Here is an 18770-nt window from a genome sequence, read left to right on the forward strand (position 1 = left end):
GCATCTTTATCCAAGTCACGAACCTTTTTGGTATGCGCTGCTTTGCAGTACCTGGTCACATTGTAATACTTGCTACACAACAAAAACCGGCTCGTTTTTTCTCTTAAAAAAGGTAAATTACTAGAGTTAAACTAAATAAAACTAACGTTTGTATAGCTATGCTACCATTGGAATAAATGCATTCAGACTTATCAGTTAAACGGCAGCCAAATTTCAGCCGTTTACCATTCGAGCATCCATGACGTGTCACTCGCCAATTGTTCTAATCAACTTTTCGTGTTTACAGATTCTTGGCATTCCAAACTATGATCACCGACGTGCAATTGGCCATTTTCTCGAACGTCCTGGGCGTGTTCCTGTTCCTGCTGGTGGTGGCATATCATTATATTAATGCCAACACCGGAAAGTAAGTTATCCGGCATACAAACACCCCCCCGAGAGACCCACAAAATTTACAAAATTTTGTTTTATTTTCAGGCCCATCCCAAAGGCGAAATGATCTTCGAGGTATTGAATAACAAACTTATATTATAATAAGGATAATGCTGCTTCTTCATTCGCAAAATAAATAGTCGTGTAAACTAATCTAGGATATCGTTGATGGCATCCTTCATAGATTGAATATCCTCGAGCGTATCGCCGGATTTCCTATCCTTTTTCGAGTTGAAAGTTCGAAGTGTGTGGTGGCCAAAAGTGAAGGCCTTGACGTTGGGCAAGTCTTTGGTGTCACTACTTCCGGCATCATCATCCACATCCATGGAGTGGGAGAGCTGCTTTTTGGGATGCCGCTTCTCCTTGGGCTTGTCCTTGCCCTGATCGAAGCGGTAATTGGCAGGAAACTTGTGGACTACTATGCAGTGATCCTTTCGCTTGCGGGGACTCTGAAACTTTTCCGAGCACTCCTCCAGAAAGCAGGAGAACATAGGCTTGTCTCCTCGATCCACGCTGGCGGCGAAATAAAAGTCGTGCTGCTCGGTGATGTGCAAGTCCAGCAAGTGCGCCGTTGGTAGTATCTTTCGGCACTCGGCGCAGCTGTAGGACTGATCATTAGTCCTGTTTTTGAAGGCTTTTTGGGGTTCTTTGGCTTCCACTATATCCTGGATTTCCACTAAAACGCCCATTTTCTTAAAGGTCGGTCGTCTCGGCTGAGGGGGATCTGAGCGCTTTATAAACCCCACCGGCACGTCGCCCAGTATCTTGATTAAATCCTCTCTAGAGAGGAATATTGATCTTGCCGCATCCAATTCCATATTTTTGTGTAAATAAATACTTTTAGATCATAATAAGTTTAGATCATAGTTGGCAGCACTCCTACCTACATGTGAACTGGTTCCAGCCCTGAATCGGAACCAGAATCTGGTGCTGCCACATCTTTGAACTAAGGATTTATTCACATTTTAGTCGTTGCTAGAATTTCCCATTCAGGATTTATAATTTTTTTCGGTTTTTGTTCTTCACAATTTTGCTATTCGATTTTTGTTATTAAAAGATGTAACGTTGCCACACCTAGATAATTTCGGCCAGCTGGCAGCCCCGACAAGCACATGTGAACATAAACTGGTTCCACCCTTGAACCGGCTCTTTTTGGAATACGGAGCGAACACCGCGTGGTGTTTATGCTGTCGAATTCCCGTTTTATTTTCCTTTTGTCGCGTGGAAAATAAACAAATCCTGCCAAGATGAGTCTGTACAACTTTAAAAAGATCATGGTGGTTCCGCCAGCAAAGGTAAATATCAATATCAGAAGTGTCCGTCCAGCGGAGCACCCTTTTTGGGAGCCCCCTACCTAACCTCACTACAGGTGTTTACGATGATGCGCAATATGTAAATAATGCTGGTTTTAAATACTCTTTCAGGACTTCATCGACATTATGCTGTCGAAGACCCAGCGGAAAACCCCTACGGTTGTCCACAAGGGCTACAAGATTTCCCGCATTCGTGCCTTCTACACGAGAAAAGTGAAGTACACGCAGCAGAACTTCCACGACAGGTTGTCTCAGATTATCCAGGATTTCCCCAAGCTGGACGATGTACATCCTTTCTATGCTGATCTGATGAATGTCTTGTACGACAAGGATCACTACAAACTGGCCCTGGGTCAGCTCAACACAGCCAGGCACTTGGTGGACAAGTAAGTTTCGAGTTTAATAAACCTATTCTGTTGAATGCTGCTAATTTGTGTATACTCTAGTGTTGCTAAGGATTACGTTCGCCTGTTGAAGTATGGCGACTCCCTGTACCGCTGCAAGCAGTTGAAGAAGGCTGCCCTGGGTCGCATGGCCACGATTATGAAGCGACAGGCCTCCAACCTCACCTACCTGGAGCAAGTGCGCCAGCATCTTTCGCGTCTGCCCACAATTGATCCCTACTCGCGTACCATCATCATTTGCGGCTTCCCCAACGTGGGCAAGTCCTCGTTCATCAACAAGATCACCCGTGCCGATGTGGAGGTTCAGCCATACGCCTTCACCACCAAATCCCTCTACGTGGGTCACACAGACTACAAATATCTGCGCTGGCAGGTGATCGACACACCCGGTATCCTGGATCATCCCCTCGAGGAGCGCAACGTTATCGAAATGCAAGCCATCACGGCGCTGGCCCATTTGCGCGCCTGTGTGCTGTACTTCATGGACATCTCCGAGCAGTGCGGCCACTCTCTGGAGGAACAAGTTAAGCTCTTCGAGAGTATCAAGCCCCTGTTCACCAACAAGCCTTTGATCCTGGCCATCAACAAGATTGACATTCTGACGCCTGATGATTTGCCGGAGGAGAGGAGACAGATCATTACCAAACTGCAGGAGGACAAGAATATTCCCGTCATGCTTATGTCTACGGTCCAGGAAACGGGAGTCATGGAAGTGAAAACAGAGGCTTGCGAGCGCCTGCTGTCATACCGTGTGGACCAAAAGATGCGCACCAAGAAGGTGGACAACATCCTCAACCGCTTGCACGTTGCAATGCCGGCGCCGCGCGATGAAAAGATTCGTGCACCATGCATCCCCGAGCAGGCTCTGACCCGCCTTCAACAAAACGCTGCCAAGGCAGAGCGCAAGAAGAAATTGGAGAAGGAGATCGAGGAGGAAATGGGCGACGACTACACGCTGGACCTCAAGAAGAACTACAGCGAGATCCCCGAGGAGGAGCGCTACGACGTCATTCCAGAGTTCTGGGAGGGACGCAACATCGCCGATTACATCGATCCCGATATCTTCGAGAAATTGGAGGAGCTGGAACGCGAAGAGGGACTGCGGGAGTCCAGCGGCGTGTACACAGTGCCCGACATGTCCATGGACGAAACGCTCAAGGAGATCCGCGAGATGGCCAAGCAGATCCGAGGCAAGCGCTTCGAGCTGCGCGACGAGAAGCGTCTGTCCTCCAGGAAGAACAAGCCGGTCATTCCGCGTCACAAGCAGCCCAAGGTCCGCGACCGTTCCGTCAACAAACTGGTGGAGACGATGGAGGGTCTTGGCGTGGACATGTCTGGCAGCGAGAATGCCAACTTCACCAAGTCTGTGGTGGATCTGCGTCGTGGCCAGGTGGCCATCGGTTCAAAGAAACTGCCCAAGCAGCCGCTGCTGGACAAGGAGTCCTCGGCGGTTGTCAGGAAGACTGGCCAGCCCCTGAAGCGGGCGCCTGCACGCGACAGCATGGGCATCAAGAACGTGGCCATCCGAAAGAAGGCCCAACAAATGGCCAAGCGCGACATTGCCAAGAAGGTGACGAAGATGGGACTCAAGGGCGAGGCGGATCGTTTCATCGGCACCAAGATGCCCAAGCATTTGTATTCCGGCAAACGCGGTACGGGCAAGACGGATCGTCGTTAATCCCGGCGGCTTTAGCTGGCTAAGTGATTCGGTTCTACCTGTTCGGGCAACCTGCTCCTCTGTATAAAATAAGCGACTTATATTAATCCTTTTCCCTATAACTTTTTGAAATACAATATTGTATTTTTACAAAACAAATTTTGTTGCCTACTTTTTGGGGTGAAATTATTCTCTTAGAATTCTTAATTGGCGAAATATTTGGGACCCCTTTTGTTGATGTTTACACACTTCGGTGACTGCCTGTTCTGGAACATAAAATTGTTTATTCTACGGTGTTGCAAAGTAACAAAGTTTCACCTTGCATTGTGCAGCGGCGTCTCTAACTTGCCTCACCTTGGCAACCAAGAAGTTTGTTTGGTTTTTGTCCAAAAATTTCTTGGCCATCGGTTGAAAACTTTTTCAGGCTAACAAGATGTCCAAAGCCACCACAATCAAGGAGGCGCTGAAGCGCTGGGAGGAGCGAGAGCAGCAGAATTCCCTGGTGGCCAAGTCCATTGATCTGCAGTTCCAATGGCCGCCCATCGAGAAAATGGACGCCACCCTGGGAACGTTAGTACAATGCGAGTGAGTATTTAGCGACTTAACCACCACTGAAGTGTGTTATTTAATAGAATCCCTTTTAGGAGAATCAGTTTATCCACCAATATGATTGAAAAGATATTCGGCTTGTCGGGCATGAAGTGTCTCAAGGTTCTGTCCTTATCCCGTAACTACATAAAGCAGATTTCTGGATTGGTAATATAGCAAGAGCATATTTTATTTCTCTAATACTATGGTCTACTGCCTTTCTTAGGAAGCTGTGGCTGAGACCCTGGAAGAACTCTGGCTCAGCTACAATCTTATAGAAAAAATTAAAGGCTTGACAGGACTCAAGTGCTTGAAAGTGTTGTATATTAGCAACAATTTGATCAAGGATTGGTCGGAATTCAATCGTCTGGCCGAAATAGAGTCACTGGAGGACTTGGTGGTGGTGGGAAATCCCCTGTCCGAGGGATTGGATGAGCCCACTTGGAGGGCGGAGTGCATCAAACGTCTGCCCACGATTCGAAAATTAGACGGAGAACCTGTCGTTCTCAACGAGGAACCACAACTTTAAACGAGGTCCTTTATAATACTGAAATAAATTAATATTATTTTAAAATAATCTACTGTATTTCTTCATGTGTACATTGTTGAAATTTCTCTGCATGCCTGTGGAGAGGCGTGTGAATATTTAACAGCGAATTTGACCGAGCGCTGCGTCAAAAGCCAGGTCCTGTATTCTGGCCACTGCAGTGTAACTGACCTATTGGCCAACTTTTGTAGCTGCCGCTGTTAAGCTCTCTGTTAGCCGGGCTTTCAAGGCTCTGGCTCTGGCTGTGGCTCTCCCTCGGCTCACTTTGCTGCCGCATTGCTGTTGCGCCTGCTGTTGCCGCTTGCTGGCCTGCTGTTTTCCCCCCGCCCCATCCCGATCACTTTCGATTTCAGTCGCACTTGGAGCCCCACAGCGCTCGCAGGTGTTGCCGTAAGGTTACTCCGTGCCACGAATATTGGCGTTTATTAATAACGTGCCTAGTCGGGCATCGGAATCAAAAGCGATTTAGGCCCGTCTCAAGTTCTGGCTACCCCATCCGGAAAAATAAGTAATATTCCAAATTAAATGGCGCGTGTTATCCAAAGAAAACACATTGTACAAATACAAGCGGGCGTGCTATGTAAATTTAAATGTATTCCCTGGATACATTTGGCCCAGACCGCCTCCTCCCTCCTCCTCCCAGCCATTAGCCAACTTAGACTGCCTGCGTGTGTGTGTAAGTGTGTGTTTTACGCACCACAACAAAGTTTTTTTTGGAGGCTGCGCGGGGCGGCCATTTTAGGTAGGCTCCTTCTCGGAAACATGTGCTCTTTTGTGGCAGCCTGTATTTGTGGGCTAAATGAAAAATATCCCCATAGTTTTGTGCTTAAAAAAAAAACTCGTAAAATCAGGACCACAGAAGAAGGGCAAGGATGCTTGTCTATAATAACACACCGAAACGCTTTAGCATAAAGTAAGAGTTTTCCGCTTGGGCAGCGGAAGCAGGACCATAAAATATGCTCTCCACAAACAAAACACATTGTACACGGAGAAAAATTAGGCATCCTTTACCATAAAGCAAAAAGATATTATGTATACGCAGTGTTGGTTGCAGAAACTAATTATAACATATTACGTATACGCACTGTTGGTTGCAACCAAGGCTCTTGATTATGAGTTGTTGCCCAAAAAGCAGGAATTTCTGTATCTTTTATTTTAGGTCAAAGAAAAACGTGTCCTTTGTCATATTTTATATAAAATTTCATATGAATATTACTCATCCGCCTAGTAAGCCTGGTCATAAAATATGGCCCACCTTTTTACTTCAATTACAACCAAAGAATTTGAAAAATATACCCTTTTTTGTTAGGATTTAAGAATTTCATTTTTCCACGTGCAGTCACAAAAACTACAGACTACTTAGCAGCATGGCTCGTAAACTGTGGGTCATCCCCACCAACCCACTTTTACTACACGCCACCCACTCACTAAACAACACCTGCTCACACACATCCACAAAAGACCGCACACACATGCGTAGAGCGGCAACAAAGTTGTGATAGAAAACAGATGCTTGAAATATGCAACAGCATATAAATAACAGGCTAAGACTAGCCAGATTGGATAAATTCAGTGATGCAGGTGTCTCTGTTATTAGCACTGACCTATTAGGGCGGGGGGGCGTAACATAGCTCTGTTAATGGCAGCAGATACGCCATCGTTGGCTGTGGCAGCGACCGAGGCAGCGGCAGCAGCAGCGGCAGAGAACAGAACTGATGCCAAGGGTAATTCAGTCGACGTCGACTCTCCCAATCGGTAACGCATGTACGAACCGGGCACAACACAACCGGTCGGTCAGCGGAAGTTTTCGAAGCGAAAAAAAAATTTCAAAAGTGAAAAAAAAGACATCACTGTGCTAGTGGTAGTGGCTAGTGTGTGAGTGTGTGTGTGCGTGCGAATTGAATGCCAGTGTGTTTGTGTGGGGGGGCTATAAAAGATTCAACAGTCTGCCAAGCTAAAAAATAAATAAAAATAACAAACGTGAGTTTACTAAAAAATTATACAAAATAGCCAGCAAAAACCGACAAAAAATGTGTGTGCCACAAATAAAGTGCTAAGCTAAAAAATAACACCAGAAGCAGCAACGACAAAAATAACAGCAACAGCAGGACAGCAGCAACAACAACAAGGTGAGAGGGTCCATACAACATCAATAAAAAAAAGAAGCCAGCGGAAAATTAAATAAAAACAATCAAATTTCGAATGAAACGAAAATTAGCAACATAAAATTCGCCACGGAGGCTCAAGGAGTAAAAACAGTAAAAAAAAATAAAATAAAAACAGTAAAGGAAAGCTCTTACTCTTACTCTTACCGTCCCTCTTTGGCCACCTCACTTACCATCTCTTTCCAACTCCCTTGGAGTAGTCTCCGAATGTAACGGTAATAAGCATGTTTAACTTTTTGGAGCAGCATCCACGTAGGCTGTGAGAGTGTGTGTGTGTTTTGCGTAAAGCTGTGTGTATTTGTGTGTGTGTGTGTGTGTGGAGTTCTGTGGCTCCTTCTGCTTCTTCTCTTCACTTCCTCTCCCTTCTACTTTCCTCATTTGCTCTGCTTCATCTTTTTCGTTTGTTTGCTGCGAGACATTTATTTGCTCTTTAACGTTTTCGGCAGGACCAGCAGGCCTGTTTCGTTCCGGTATTCATTCTTTCTCAGCTCCTCTCGTTTCGTATCCTGTATTTTAGTCCCATCCGCTTCTCCTCCCACCTCCCCACCTCACCACCTACTGCTCCCCACTCTCCATCTCCCTCGCACTTTCGGAGCACTGGCATGCCGCAAAACAGTTAGTCCAACACTCAAAGCCTCTCGTCCCGAGTCAGTTACGGTTTCTGTATGTAGAGCGAGTGAGAAGAAAGAACTACAGGATAACTTCAAAAATATTAAACTTTTATTAGAAATTTTCGTATAATGAAGGTGCTCCACATGGTTCCGATTTTTCTATTTCATAGATTTAAATATTAGTTAAAATATTTCCTAGGCAAGTCCTTTTCCAAGGATATCTTTTAAGGAAGCTTTACAGTAATACAAAATTCGCCCACACACAGACACGGTGTACATGTACATTCAACAATTTTCTGGCTCCCTATGCCTGGTGGTTTCCTTTTTTCTTGCTTTTTTTTTTTTTTTGGTTCGTTTTTCGTCCTTTACGACGCCCACCAGCTCTACTTGTGGATGGTGCTGGGAGCCAACGTCAACAAGTTGAAGCTGTTGCCGCTGCCCAGCACAGCTAGCCTCGTTAGCACGAGTATCTGTATCCGAATCCTGACAGATATTTGTATCTGTGTGCGCCTCGTCCAAAGTCCTTTATGAGGCGCCTCGAAGTATACCGCAGATAAATCATAAGCACGCCGTGGCACGGGTAAACGGGGCATCCTGGCAACCAGGCATCCAGGCAAACCGAGTTAAGTTCATTTTGATGTCGCAAAATACCGAGAATCGATGCCTATGTCATTTGCTAATTGAAATATCTTCGGCAACCGCACAGACCAGAGGAACAGAATGTTCTGTTAACTGGTTTTGCTGCCTCGGCAGAAAACCCTTCATCGCAATTAGCCGGGCATTGTCGGACATTTGTCTTGGCCCCAAAAACCCAAAATATGGGGCTTAATTAAAATGAATGGACAATTAATTGTCAGCCAACAGACTGAAACTATATAAACAAAAACACCACCCACCCACATGTGTGTGCTTCTCATGGACAGCTCATTCGCTCATATGGACTGGAACTCGTAGCATTGGCCCATGGCCCACATACGTATAAACAAAAGTCGGCAAGGAGCATAAACAGCGGCCGAATTGTTGGTCTTTGAAGTGAAATGTGATTAAGGTGTTTATACGAGAGACGCAAACGGCAACGGAAAGGCAAAGTGACTCTCCGGTGGAGTCTGAAAAGGAAATTACCAGTGCTTGGGGCTAAGAATTATGTTTACCCATCGATTCCCGTTCGACCGAACGAGGTTGTCCCCTTTCCTGGCCAGAGATTAAATAAATATATGTATACGGGGAAAAAAAAATTGCGACTTAAGTGGAATTAGATGAATGCAAATAAAATAAGGGAAGCTGGGAGATACTCAATTTATTTTTCCCTTTGAGGTTTTCCTTCGTTTTGAGTTTTCTTTTTTCGTTTTTCGTTTTCCGTTTACATTTCACGCATTTTTAATTTGCTTATTGGGGAGTGAGTTAAGTAATTTAAGTGAGTTAGGAAAGGACTCTTGGACAACCCTTTCAAAGTCACTCGAACACGATACATCCCTATCTGACACTGACACATCATTAAAACTTTTAGCGACACCCAGCTGCAGATGCTCCAGTGTAGATTACACCAAAAAAGTGAACAATTTGAACAAAAATATATAAAATGGCCTTGACTCGGTTTTCTTTCGGCTCTTTGGGTTCATCAATCTCCTGGTTATATGGTATAGAAGATAGGTATAGCTATCTAGGTTTCTGCAGAAAAAAGCCTGGTGCAAAGTGATTGGAAGCCAACATGTCGTATGAGTAATGTGACAAAAAAACTTGAAACTTTTTCGGATGGTGCTTAAGCTTTTGGCTCGTTCATTATAAGCTGTTTTCTCGTTTCTCTTCAGTGGCATTTTTTTTTACTAAATTTTCCTGCTGACTGACTGAGTGAGTGTGTGGATGTGTCTGATGTGGTGTGTGATGTGTGTGCCTGTGACAGTCTGACGTCTCATTTTCTGCCATATAAGCCTGATGGGGAGCGGGCCATGCCTTAATTTGGCATTAGGGCGTTTCAATGGAAACTCATTTGAAAGTTTCTTTCGCAAATCTGTGCATAGGCTTCCTGTGCACCCAAAAAAAAAATACAAAAAACATCCGAAAAAAAAAACAAAATACGAAATATTTATATGCGCATATACAATGTTAGGTGGTGTGTGTGTTTCTGCGCCTGACCGAGCACTGCCTCAATATGAAATAGCGGCCTCTGTGTGAGAATACGGCAGATGTTTGCCCAGGGAGGAGTATATATACATATATATATTATTTTTTGTTATATACATATGTATGTAAGAGGCATGTATTTGGCAACATACGGGTCTGTTGGCGGGATAAATAATACATACAAGTCTGTACACGGCTTACGCGTATTCTTTTCTGCCCAAATTTCTTACCAAAGCCCGAACAAAGGCGCAGGGATTCCTAAATCATCAATACATGTCCCATCGAAATATTAATAACCAGAGAATATCAATAGCCAGAATAAACAAGTGTTCAAAATTAATAATCTTCCAGGTTATATTTTATTTATTCATTTTATTCTGTTTAATTTTTATGTAAATTTCCGAATTATAATTTGCAATTTAATTGACCAAATTGGGAAGCCTTTAGGCCAAATTAAATATGCGGCAATGCTTCTTTATGATTTATGATAGAGCCAGTAACGTTGTCCTCTCCCTGTTGACCTGCCAATTTTTGAACAATAAAGCGGCATTCACATTTTGTTCGACACACACACTTGGTGTTCTTAATTGATGAGCTATTTTGAATACCTTAGGCAGGATGCTGGGCCATAAATCATGAACAAATCATTGCATATTCAATGGAAATTATTAGACTGACGCAATAAATCCCATGGCCATTGATCCGACTGAAATACTATGCGGAAAAAAGTAATATATTATATGTATAATATGAAATAAAAGTCAACATTCAGGAGCGAAATTGCGCCACATTAAATTAGCCCAACGACCGCGTTCACAATTCTGCGGCTGCCATTTGGTTTTTGCGGCAGCCTGGCCTTGGCAGTCTCTTGTCTTTGGTAACTATTTTCTGTAATTCTATTTGCTCCGAGCAGGTTGGCAGACAAAATGCAATTAGCATTAACAAGGAAGGCAGCTGGAAGGCTCTTGAAGTAGCAAACCCTTGCCATCCCTTGTACGAAAAGCAAAAAAACATTTTAGCCACAATTAAGGCCAACATTTATTCGAACTGAATACCACGAGAGCAGAGCATTGAGATGCTGGAATTAAAATCATTTAAATTCTACTTTGGATTGAATGCCATGGTAAATTCCAATTAAACTAAATCAACACCAGTGCTGGTGAATAAAATCAAACAATAATCGAATGAAACCAGCTATCTCCAGCTGATACAGACGCGTTATAGGTGGCTGGAACTTTCGAAACTTTTCTAAAATTGAATTTTAGGGTAAAAGTTAAATAAGATTCGTGGCAGCTGAAAAGTTTCGAGTAATTGTTAAAGTTTCACCAGCACGGCTTAATGAATATTCTCTCCTTTGGCTTAACTAGGATGTATTTGGATTCTGGTTTGTCTCAAACTGAAAGCCAAAATCGTTGGTGAAATTAAAATGAGCCGAGCAGCTGACTCGCCTTGACTTGACCCAATTTCCAGTGGTTTTCAGTTTTCAGTTCTCAGACTCTAGCTAAAGTGAAACCTCAGCATCACCGATTCACAAAGTGAACTAAAGACCAGTCTCGCACAAAAAAAAATGCAACTGTTGCGTCGCGCGGACCTGTGAAGTAATTTTCGAGAAGAAGGTGCAAGTGCCTGGCAGCTTATGCATATTTGTGTGTGGCGGCTACAACTGGCACTCCGAGTGCCCTACAAATGTTGCTCATACGCCGCGTGGTACGCTAGCAAGCAGAGACAACAAACCACAAATTGACACAGCTGTGGCACGAAGAGAGAGAGAGGCAGGGGGCGGACGAAGAGTCTGACATTGACTAACGTGCAACGTGGGAAGCGGGCAGGAACTCGCACACACAAACGACACATGCAGGCCAACAATTTGTGGCAGTGAAATTCAACACGAACAATTTAATTTCAATAAAAACGCACACAACACCAACACGAAGGCAAAAGAATTGCTCATACGACACGTGTTCCGTCGACCTGTCGCTGGTGGTGGTTGTGTTTGTGAGGTTGTATGTCTCTGTGTGTGTGTGTGTGGCAAAGCAACATGCATAAATGCAATTTAATTTAATTGCTTGAACTTTTTGCCATGCGTCCTCTGATCATCGGGGGGATTGTCGTGTTGATTTGCCGCCTCCGCTAATCTGTGGCACGTAATTCAGGATTAAAATGCCAAATAAACTATTCTATTTCCCGCACTCTCTGATGATACTATTTTTTTGTTCGTACTTTCCTTTCGTCCTTTGCCAGCATCCCAATGCAATTGACTGAAAAGCGTATAGGAACGGGGAGGGGACGTGGCAAGGGGAGCAGCGTGATTCCTTTGGTGCCAACGCGTGTTGCAAGGTTGCTTGTACACACACACACACACACACACATATATATATATATATGGAGGTACATGTGCGGATGTTTGCCTTTTGTGCCTGTGTGTTTGTGCTTGGGTGAGTGCTATGCATACGCCCGAGTTGCTTAAATGTCAGTTTATATCTCAAGGATAAGCTGTTTCGCCCCATGGCTCGGTTTGTTGGGCGACTGATGCTGATGCTGATTCTGGTGCTGACTTTTTCTCCCGTTTCGACTTGCAACAAGATGCACATAAACAGCTAAAGCGAAAAAAAATACTATACACAGATGCTGCTTAGGTCGCTGCATTCACACATGATATTCTTGGGCACGGCTCTCGCCTTCGTTTCGTCCTTTTTTTTGTTGTGTGTGCGGCTTTGCAACATGGGGTGTTGGCCTTAATAAATGCCACTTTAGGCCGGGCTGTGAGTGCGACGAGAAAGCGAGGCGCTGAAATTGGATTTTCATTGGTTCCACATCGCCGGCAGTTCGTCGGTTGAGTGCCCCATGGCCCAATTGGCCGGGGAACCACCAATATTCCAATCGATATGCAATAGGCGGCTCGATTGCCACAAACCGAAGTAAGTCCAGCCAGAAATAGTCGACTCACTGCCAATAAAAATACATCAGGTGTGGTATAAGTTTCCCAGAACGATATTCGAGGCAATAAATAAATGTTTATTATTCAATTTTTATTGTGGCATAGCCAATAGACTTCATCATCACACTTGATTGACATTCGATTGCAAATGCAATAAACTGTTTATTTAATTGTATTTAAAAGTCTGCTGGCCAGTGCTGACTTTGTGAAGAGGAACTCAGTCCTTTTCATTTGGCCAATTTAAATGTAATCATGGGAAAATAGCTTACCACCCAATATAGAATTTACATTCATAATCGGCAGTGCAGTTTACTCAATTAGTGTCTGGCATTCTGTTGGCCTGTATTCTGTTGGTTTTTCGGGTGGCCTTAGAATTATTCGCAGCGCGTTAACTCGCAGCCCAAAAAATGTTGTTTACTCGGGCGGGATTTGCTGAGTATTTTGTGCATAGTCAGCAGACGGATATCGGTGGCTGATGAGGGGGAAGTCACCGTATCCATCCGTCGAGGCAGCCAGGCAGCCATCCAACCAGCCATCCAGCCAGCTATCCATCCACCCATTTATCCAGACCGGGGTCGTAATGAGCGTCCGTTAGCAGGAAGACGCGATAAACTTGTTGCAACGATAAAAAGCTATAAATTTCGCACAGCTTCTGGCTGCTTGTGTGTCTCTGTCCCCCCTTGTGTGGTTGTATGGCTGTGTGTGTGTTCTAATTAATAGCTTAACGGAGGGAAAGCACCCCCGCATACATACACACACAACATGCAAGCGCTAAATGCCCGCAATTAAATAATACTAAAAATGCGTGAGAAAGTTTCCATGGCAGATGTTGCCACTGCCAGTGGCACTGCCATAGCTTCTGCCTAATTTTTGTTCCTTACCCGAGTCCCGGGGCAAGTCAAAAATGTTGTTTCATAGCCGTGCCATTAAATTTACAAGTGTTTGAGCATTACCCGGCAAGTAAAAACAAGGCGAACTTTCCCCGGGACATTAGCAGGCGAGGCGGCAGGGACGAAGGAAAAGTTTTGGTGGCCATGCCACTTACAGGGTACATGGGCCAAGGTCCATGCACTCCACAATCGGCAGTCTGGCCACAACTACCAGTCCTGGCCTGGCCAGGCCAATTGTGTAATGCATATTTGATTTGTATTTACGCTCTTTCCGTTCGCAAATCGATTGTCATTTGAGTGCCACAACACACACAGCAACCCCAAACACCGCAGCAACTCTGCCCCTTCCTGCCGTCTTATATCCTGTTTGGTTTGGTAGCGTGAACAAATGTGGCGCCATTACCAACACCAATGGTACCATAACAGCCAAAGCAGCGAACCAGCACCAGCTCCCAGCAACAACAACCGATTTTAAAACAACAATATAAATATTGCAGCTAAAAGTTTTTCCTCGAACCGAAGGAAACTTGCTCTTGCAGAGACAATAAAAATGATTGTGCAGGATATTCCCCTTCGCTGCGAATGTTAAATGAAACTTTTAAATCACTTCTTTTTTATAAATCAGTTGCAGAATTGCTCAGGGAATTATTCTACGTTTAACTCAAGTTGCAATAGTTTAGTTATACATAGTACTTTGGTCAATAGCTTAACCTTATTGCTAGCTTTTGTTTGGTATGAGATAATGGGTCTAGTCTTATGAATAAAATATTAGTCCTTATTGCTTGGAGCTTAGCAGTAACCTTTTCGGTTGAACTTTGAACAGTACTATATATTATACAAGAAACATTTGCTTTGTTAGGTGGCTATCAAATGTGGGTAAGAACGGCTTGCATTTATAGAAAAATAATAGAATAAAAATCTAATTAAGCCCATGGAAGTCCTTTTCCCTACTTCTACAAAAGTTGACCCGACTTTCTAACCAACTTTCTCCCATAGCCACTGGAGCCAGGCAACCGTAAAGGGCATCGCCAATCGAAGGCACTCATGACTTTCAGTGAAAATTAATGGAATGCGAGTTTCATTATTTTCCCTTTTCCCCCCAGCCGCGCTGACCTTTCTTGCCGGACAGCACCCTGGGACAGCCGGACCGGACCGGACAAGGGCGAAATGGACCTGCGACCGAGCTGCCAATTATATGGCCTTCCATGCGTATACGCAATATTGGCCCATTTCCTCTCTCTCTGATCTGATTCTTGCTGCTGCTGTCGAACAACATCTTGTACGACGACGACGGCGGCGGGTAAATTAAACAGAAAAATTAACCGGAAAAGTTAAAGGTACATTTAATTGCTTTCGATTCGCTGCTCTCTGGGCTAGACAATGGAATTTGCTGCCCCGAGAAGCCGGAGCCCGTAGCCGATGGCCATTCATAAAAATGCCAAACGCACAATGTCGAAAGCAATCGAACTGGAACCGGACGGAGGCGAGCGGAACGGAATACAAAGAAAAATCGAGGCAGGCTAGAAGGGGCGAGGCGGCAAACAAACACCAAAATGAAAACAGCAAACGACGTGTAAATATTTAGTCCGAATCGCATGTTTATATCAACCCCGAAACCGAAAAGAAAAAATCATCTATTTGATAGTTTGATTTGTGCAAGAGCGTGGGCTGTGGCCGGGACTGGGGCGATCGAGAGGCCTGCCTCTGGTATTCGCCTGGTTCTGGCGGAGATGCCATGAGAAAGGGAAGAAATCACAGTCCAGTTGATGGCTGATGGATTTCTGAAAGGTCTATAAATACAAGCGGCCCGTCTGCGATAAACAAACAACACGCAACGCATTCCAAATAGGCCTGTATTCCCCAGGCGGAAAAATAATTACTCATTCGACCCGTGGGTTCAAGGTCGGGTCAGGACATTACTGTGATCCGAGATCCGCACTGTTGGGACCATCTGAACTTGAGCTTTCCAATTGGTGGCGACGATGTTCGCAGTTGTCACAGTTCTCTTGTATCACAAGACCCCTTCCTCCAGCCCCATCCATTCATCCTGCCACCCGTGCATACGTGTGTGGCATGTGGGGCAAGAAGAGTCAGTGTGTGTCATAAAACTGTCAACCTGCATTTCAGGCGCTTCGCATGAGCCAAAGGCAAGGCAACACCATGGGATCAAGGCGGGCTGAAAGTGCTTCCAATTACTTAGCTCCATGCATTTTAATTAGTTTGTTTGTTCCCGGAGTGACGAAGATATTTTAAGAATGTACCAGACTCTCGTGGATAAAGTTTGACAAACATGCGAATATGAAATTAAATTTATTCTAGAAGGGGGGATCTAAATAGTTGATATAGGAAGAGATTTTATTCTTAGTAGCTTACTGAAAGTTACCTTAGAAGGCAGTGCAATTATCTTCCATCTTTCTTAATCAACACCAGTTTAAACTTAAATAAAAGTAAATTTTTATAAAAAATTGTCCAATGTAGAATGTACTTTAGAGCCCAGAGCCTTCATCCATCTTCATTAGAGCTCCGGCAAACGACAGAATGCCACTGATGGCGCTTCCAAGGCTCCGCTCACTATACAAAATAAACCAATACACTTGAAAGGTTATTCAGAGATTTCTTCTGTCTGTTGGCAAGTTTACAAAACACCAGATACACGTCGCCCATGGTGGCATGTTTCGGTTTACATAGCTCTTGCTCTTGCCCTGGCTCTCAGTTCGGTTCCTTTTCGTCCTTTTCTATGTTGCCATTGCCAGGGCCGTCGACATGGACATGGACATGGTTATAGTCACGCTTGTGGATGTGCATGCTGATGTCGGACCCTTGGACCTGGCGACAGACAGACGGTTTCTTCACAGACAGTTTTCACTAATTATCTGACACGCTGATGGCTGCTGGGCCATGGGCTGCCATCCTGCCGCATGCCCCATGCCGCATGCAGCAACGACATCAGCACTTGAGGGGCACAGGGCGGTGCTTTTTTGCTGCAGCTCGTTGCGGCCAAGGACTCATTTGAATGTGTGTTGTTCTTGTACTCTCGCACACGGATATACCAACTTTACGTACACATCTCAGAACTCTAATTTCAAAGGTCGTGCCGGGGAAAAAATGAGACAAAAGCCGAGACCACTGACGAAAGTAAAAGGGAGAAAGGAATACACTGCTTCTGCTTCTTTCGCTTATCCTGTTTTATTTTTTTTCGGTTTGGTTTTTTGGTGGACTTCTCTCGTTCCCGATGTCATGTGTTTTAAGCCATGTGCATGTTTTATTCGCCAGCCAGCATTTTGTTGGCTCGGTTTTTGTTTTTTTTTTAGGGGCGGAGCAGGATGGCGGAATTCTGCATCGAATAAACCGAAAAATGTGCGAAGGACAACAGCTTCAACGGCGAAAAGGGGCGTCAATAATTGAGCACTCCCATCCGAGAGCATCGGCATTGGCATCGGCAGGGCCTTTGGTTTCACGGCAGGACCAAGCGTAGTAGTGGGAGCAGAAGGAGCAACAGGACCTGGAGTATCAGAGGCAGCCAAAAGTTGATTAAATTTAAGCATTCACCTGCTCCGGTTTCCGTATCTCTCGTCCTGTCTCCCCTCCGGCTGCAACTTTGTCCATTTGCATTTGCTATTCCATTCTTGATTTGAGACCGGGTAATTGTACTGCGAAATTATTAACAATTACATATTTATGTGCTGGCTACCGAGAATGGGGCTGGCGGGAATCGTGGGGAGGGCTATTTGTGTATTTGGAGCATCCGTGGCTGGGTGCTGGCCAACGTGGCGTATACGTTATGCGCCCTTGATTATCACGTATACGTCATGGACATGTGCGACATTTGGATTTATTTCCGCTGGCTTGGCATGTCTTTTTATTGGCGTGTGGTCTGTGTGGATTTTTCCGAATTTATATTCAACATGGTCGATAAAGCTTTATTTACAAATAAATTGTCACATTTAAATAATAAAGAAACATTTTGCAAAAAAAATATCAAAAATCAAGAAGGGAAATCCATAGCTTATAGAATTCAAATTTCAGCAAAAATTCCTAGATATTTCTGGTCCTAAATAAACTCGAAACTTTCTCTGGGGACTTGGTTTCTCGCATGGATCCATTAAATATACCCATTTAGCCCAAAGTGCTAGGCAGGCAGGCACACAGTGTGTCGCCAATTAAGCATTTGTCGAGCTTGTCATTGACACCAAAACTGTCCAAACTCTGGCAACTCGGCAGCCCTGAAAGTTGGCCAGGCCATCTAGCTAGTAGCCACCAACGACAATTCCACAAATTTAATGGAAAAAAAACTGTCAACTACTTGGTTGCTAAAAAGTTGTGCGATGTGCCTTCATAAACACACGCACACAGCGACCATTCCGTAGCAAACATTCCACTACATGCGAAGTAAGCAACAAGCAGGACTAGCTAACAGCAAGGATAACGCGGCGGTTAACAGTTATCTAACAGAGTTTCCAGCGCTGCGCAGAGCAGTGGGAGAGAAAGCCGAGAGAACGAGTGGGCGACTACTACTCTCTCCTGTTTTCCACTTTCTCTCCAACTGTTGAGCATTCGCTGATGCTGGCTGTGCTGCCTCGGCTGCGGCTGCGGCTGCGGCTGGCAGCGACCAACAACAGATGTTGCAGCTGTTAACTGTTATTTACTTTTGCGGCAGTGGCAGCAACAGTTATAATTTTTGCCTGGCTTCGCTTTATGTCCTCGAATGATTTATTTTTGGACCGCCTGAGACGGCGACGTAGGAGGAGGAGTATCAGTGGCAGCGACAGTGGCCCTGGTTGTAAGGCATGTGGTCTTTGTTTGGATTTATGCGTGTGTGTCTTTTTATGTTTGTATATGAGTGTGTGTGTGTGTTTGTATGTGTGTGTGTGTGTGTGTGTGCCTTTCTCTCTCACTCTTTCATTTGCCTAGATTGTTTGCACGCTCGGCTGGTTGGATATTGTGTTTGGACCAGAGATAAGACGCTTAGGCTGTGCACTCACAGAAATTGTTATTCCTTTTCCAGGAGCACTGGGATTCAATGAATCTTTTGCTCTCTGGTCAGCAATTGTACTCCAGACAATTTTCAGGCAAGTTCAACAGGATCAAGGATGAATAGGCGTGT

General features: G+C 44.7%; 5 protein-coding genes across 5 annotated transcripts in view; 4 read left to right on the forward strand and 1 right to left on the reverse strand.

Moving 5' to 3' along the window:
* Window positions 1–2: 2 nt before the first annotated feature.
* On the forward strand, window positions 3–585 carry LOC6495924 (dolichyl-diphosphooligosaccharide--protein glycosyltransferase subunit 4). The gene is made up of 3 exons (XM_001959828.4): window positions 3–112; window positions 287–406; window positions 478–585. The coding sequence occupies exons 2-3, from the start codon at window positions 306–308 to the stop codon at window positions 497–499; spliced, it is 123 nt and encodes a 40-aa protein (XP_001959864.1). The 5' UTR covers window positions 3–112; window positions 287–305; the 3' UTR covers window positions 500–585.
* Window positions 509–1348, reverse strand: LOC6494683 (protein lethal(2)k10201). Its single transcript, XM_001959829.4, has one exon. It carries the CDS (start codon window positions 1248–1250, stop codon window positions 582–584), a length of 669 nt encoding a protein of 222 aa, XP_001959865.1. The 5' UTR covers window positions 1251–1348; the 3' UTR covers window positions 509–581.
* A 209-nt stretch (window positions 1349–1557) lies between these two features.
* LOC6495925 (nucleolar GTP-binding protein 1) lies at window positions 1558–3965 on the forward strand. The gene is made up of 3 exons (XM_001959830.4): window positions 1558–1727; window positions 1857–2131; window positions 2192–3965. The coding sequence occupies exons 1-3, from the start codon at window positions 1680–1682 to the stop codon at window positions 3825–3827; spliced, it is 1959 nt and encodes a 652-aa protein (XP_001959866.1). The 5' UTR covers window positions 1558–1679; the 3' UTR covers window positions 3828–3965.
* Window positions 3966–4156: 191 nt separating this feature from the next.
* Window positions 4157–4941, forward strand: LOC6495926 (dynein axonemal light chain 1). The gene is made up of 3 exons (XM_001959831.3): window positions 4157–4391; window positions 4451–4562; window positions 4621–4941. The coding sequence occupies exons 1-3, from the start codon at window positions 4240–4242 to the stop codon at window positions 4921–4923; spliced, it is 567 nt and encodes a 188-aa protein (XP_001959867.1). The 5' UTR covers window positions 4157–4239; the 3' UTR covers window positions 4924–4941.
* A 1696-nt stretch (window positions 4942–6637) lies between these two features.
* Window positions 6638–18770, forward strand: part of LOC6495927 — a 70119-nt gene continuing 57986 nt past the window's right edge. Inside the window, exon 1 of the mRNA XM_032450897.2 lies at window positions 6638–7070. The gene's annotated coding sequence lies outside the window, so the exon portion shown is untranslated. The remainder of the gene's footprint in view (window positions 7071–18770) is intronic.

This window comes from Drosophila ananassae, chromosome 3L, assembly GCF_017639315.1.
Source record: "Drosophila ananassae strain 14024-0371.13 chromosome 3L, ASM1763931v2, whole genome shotgun sequence".
In the NCBI taxonomy this organism is placed as follows: Eukaryota; Metazoa; Arthropoda; class Insecta; order Diptera; family Drosophilidae; genus Drosophila; species Drosophila ananassae.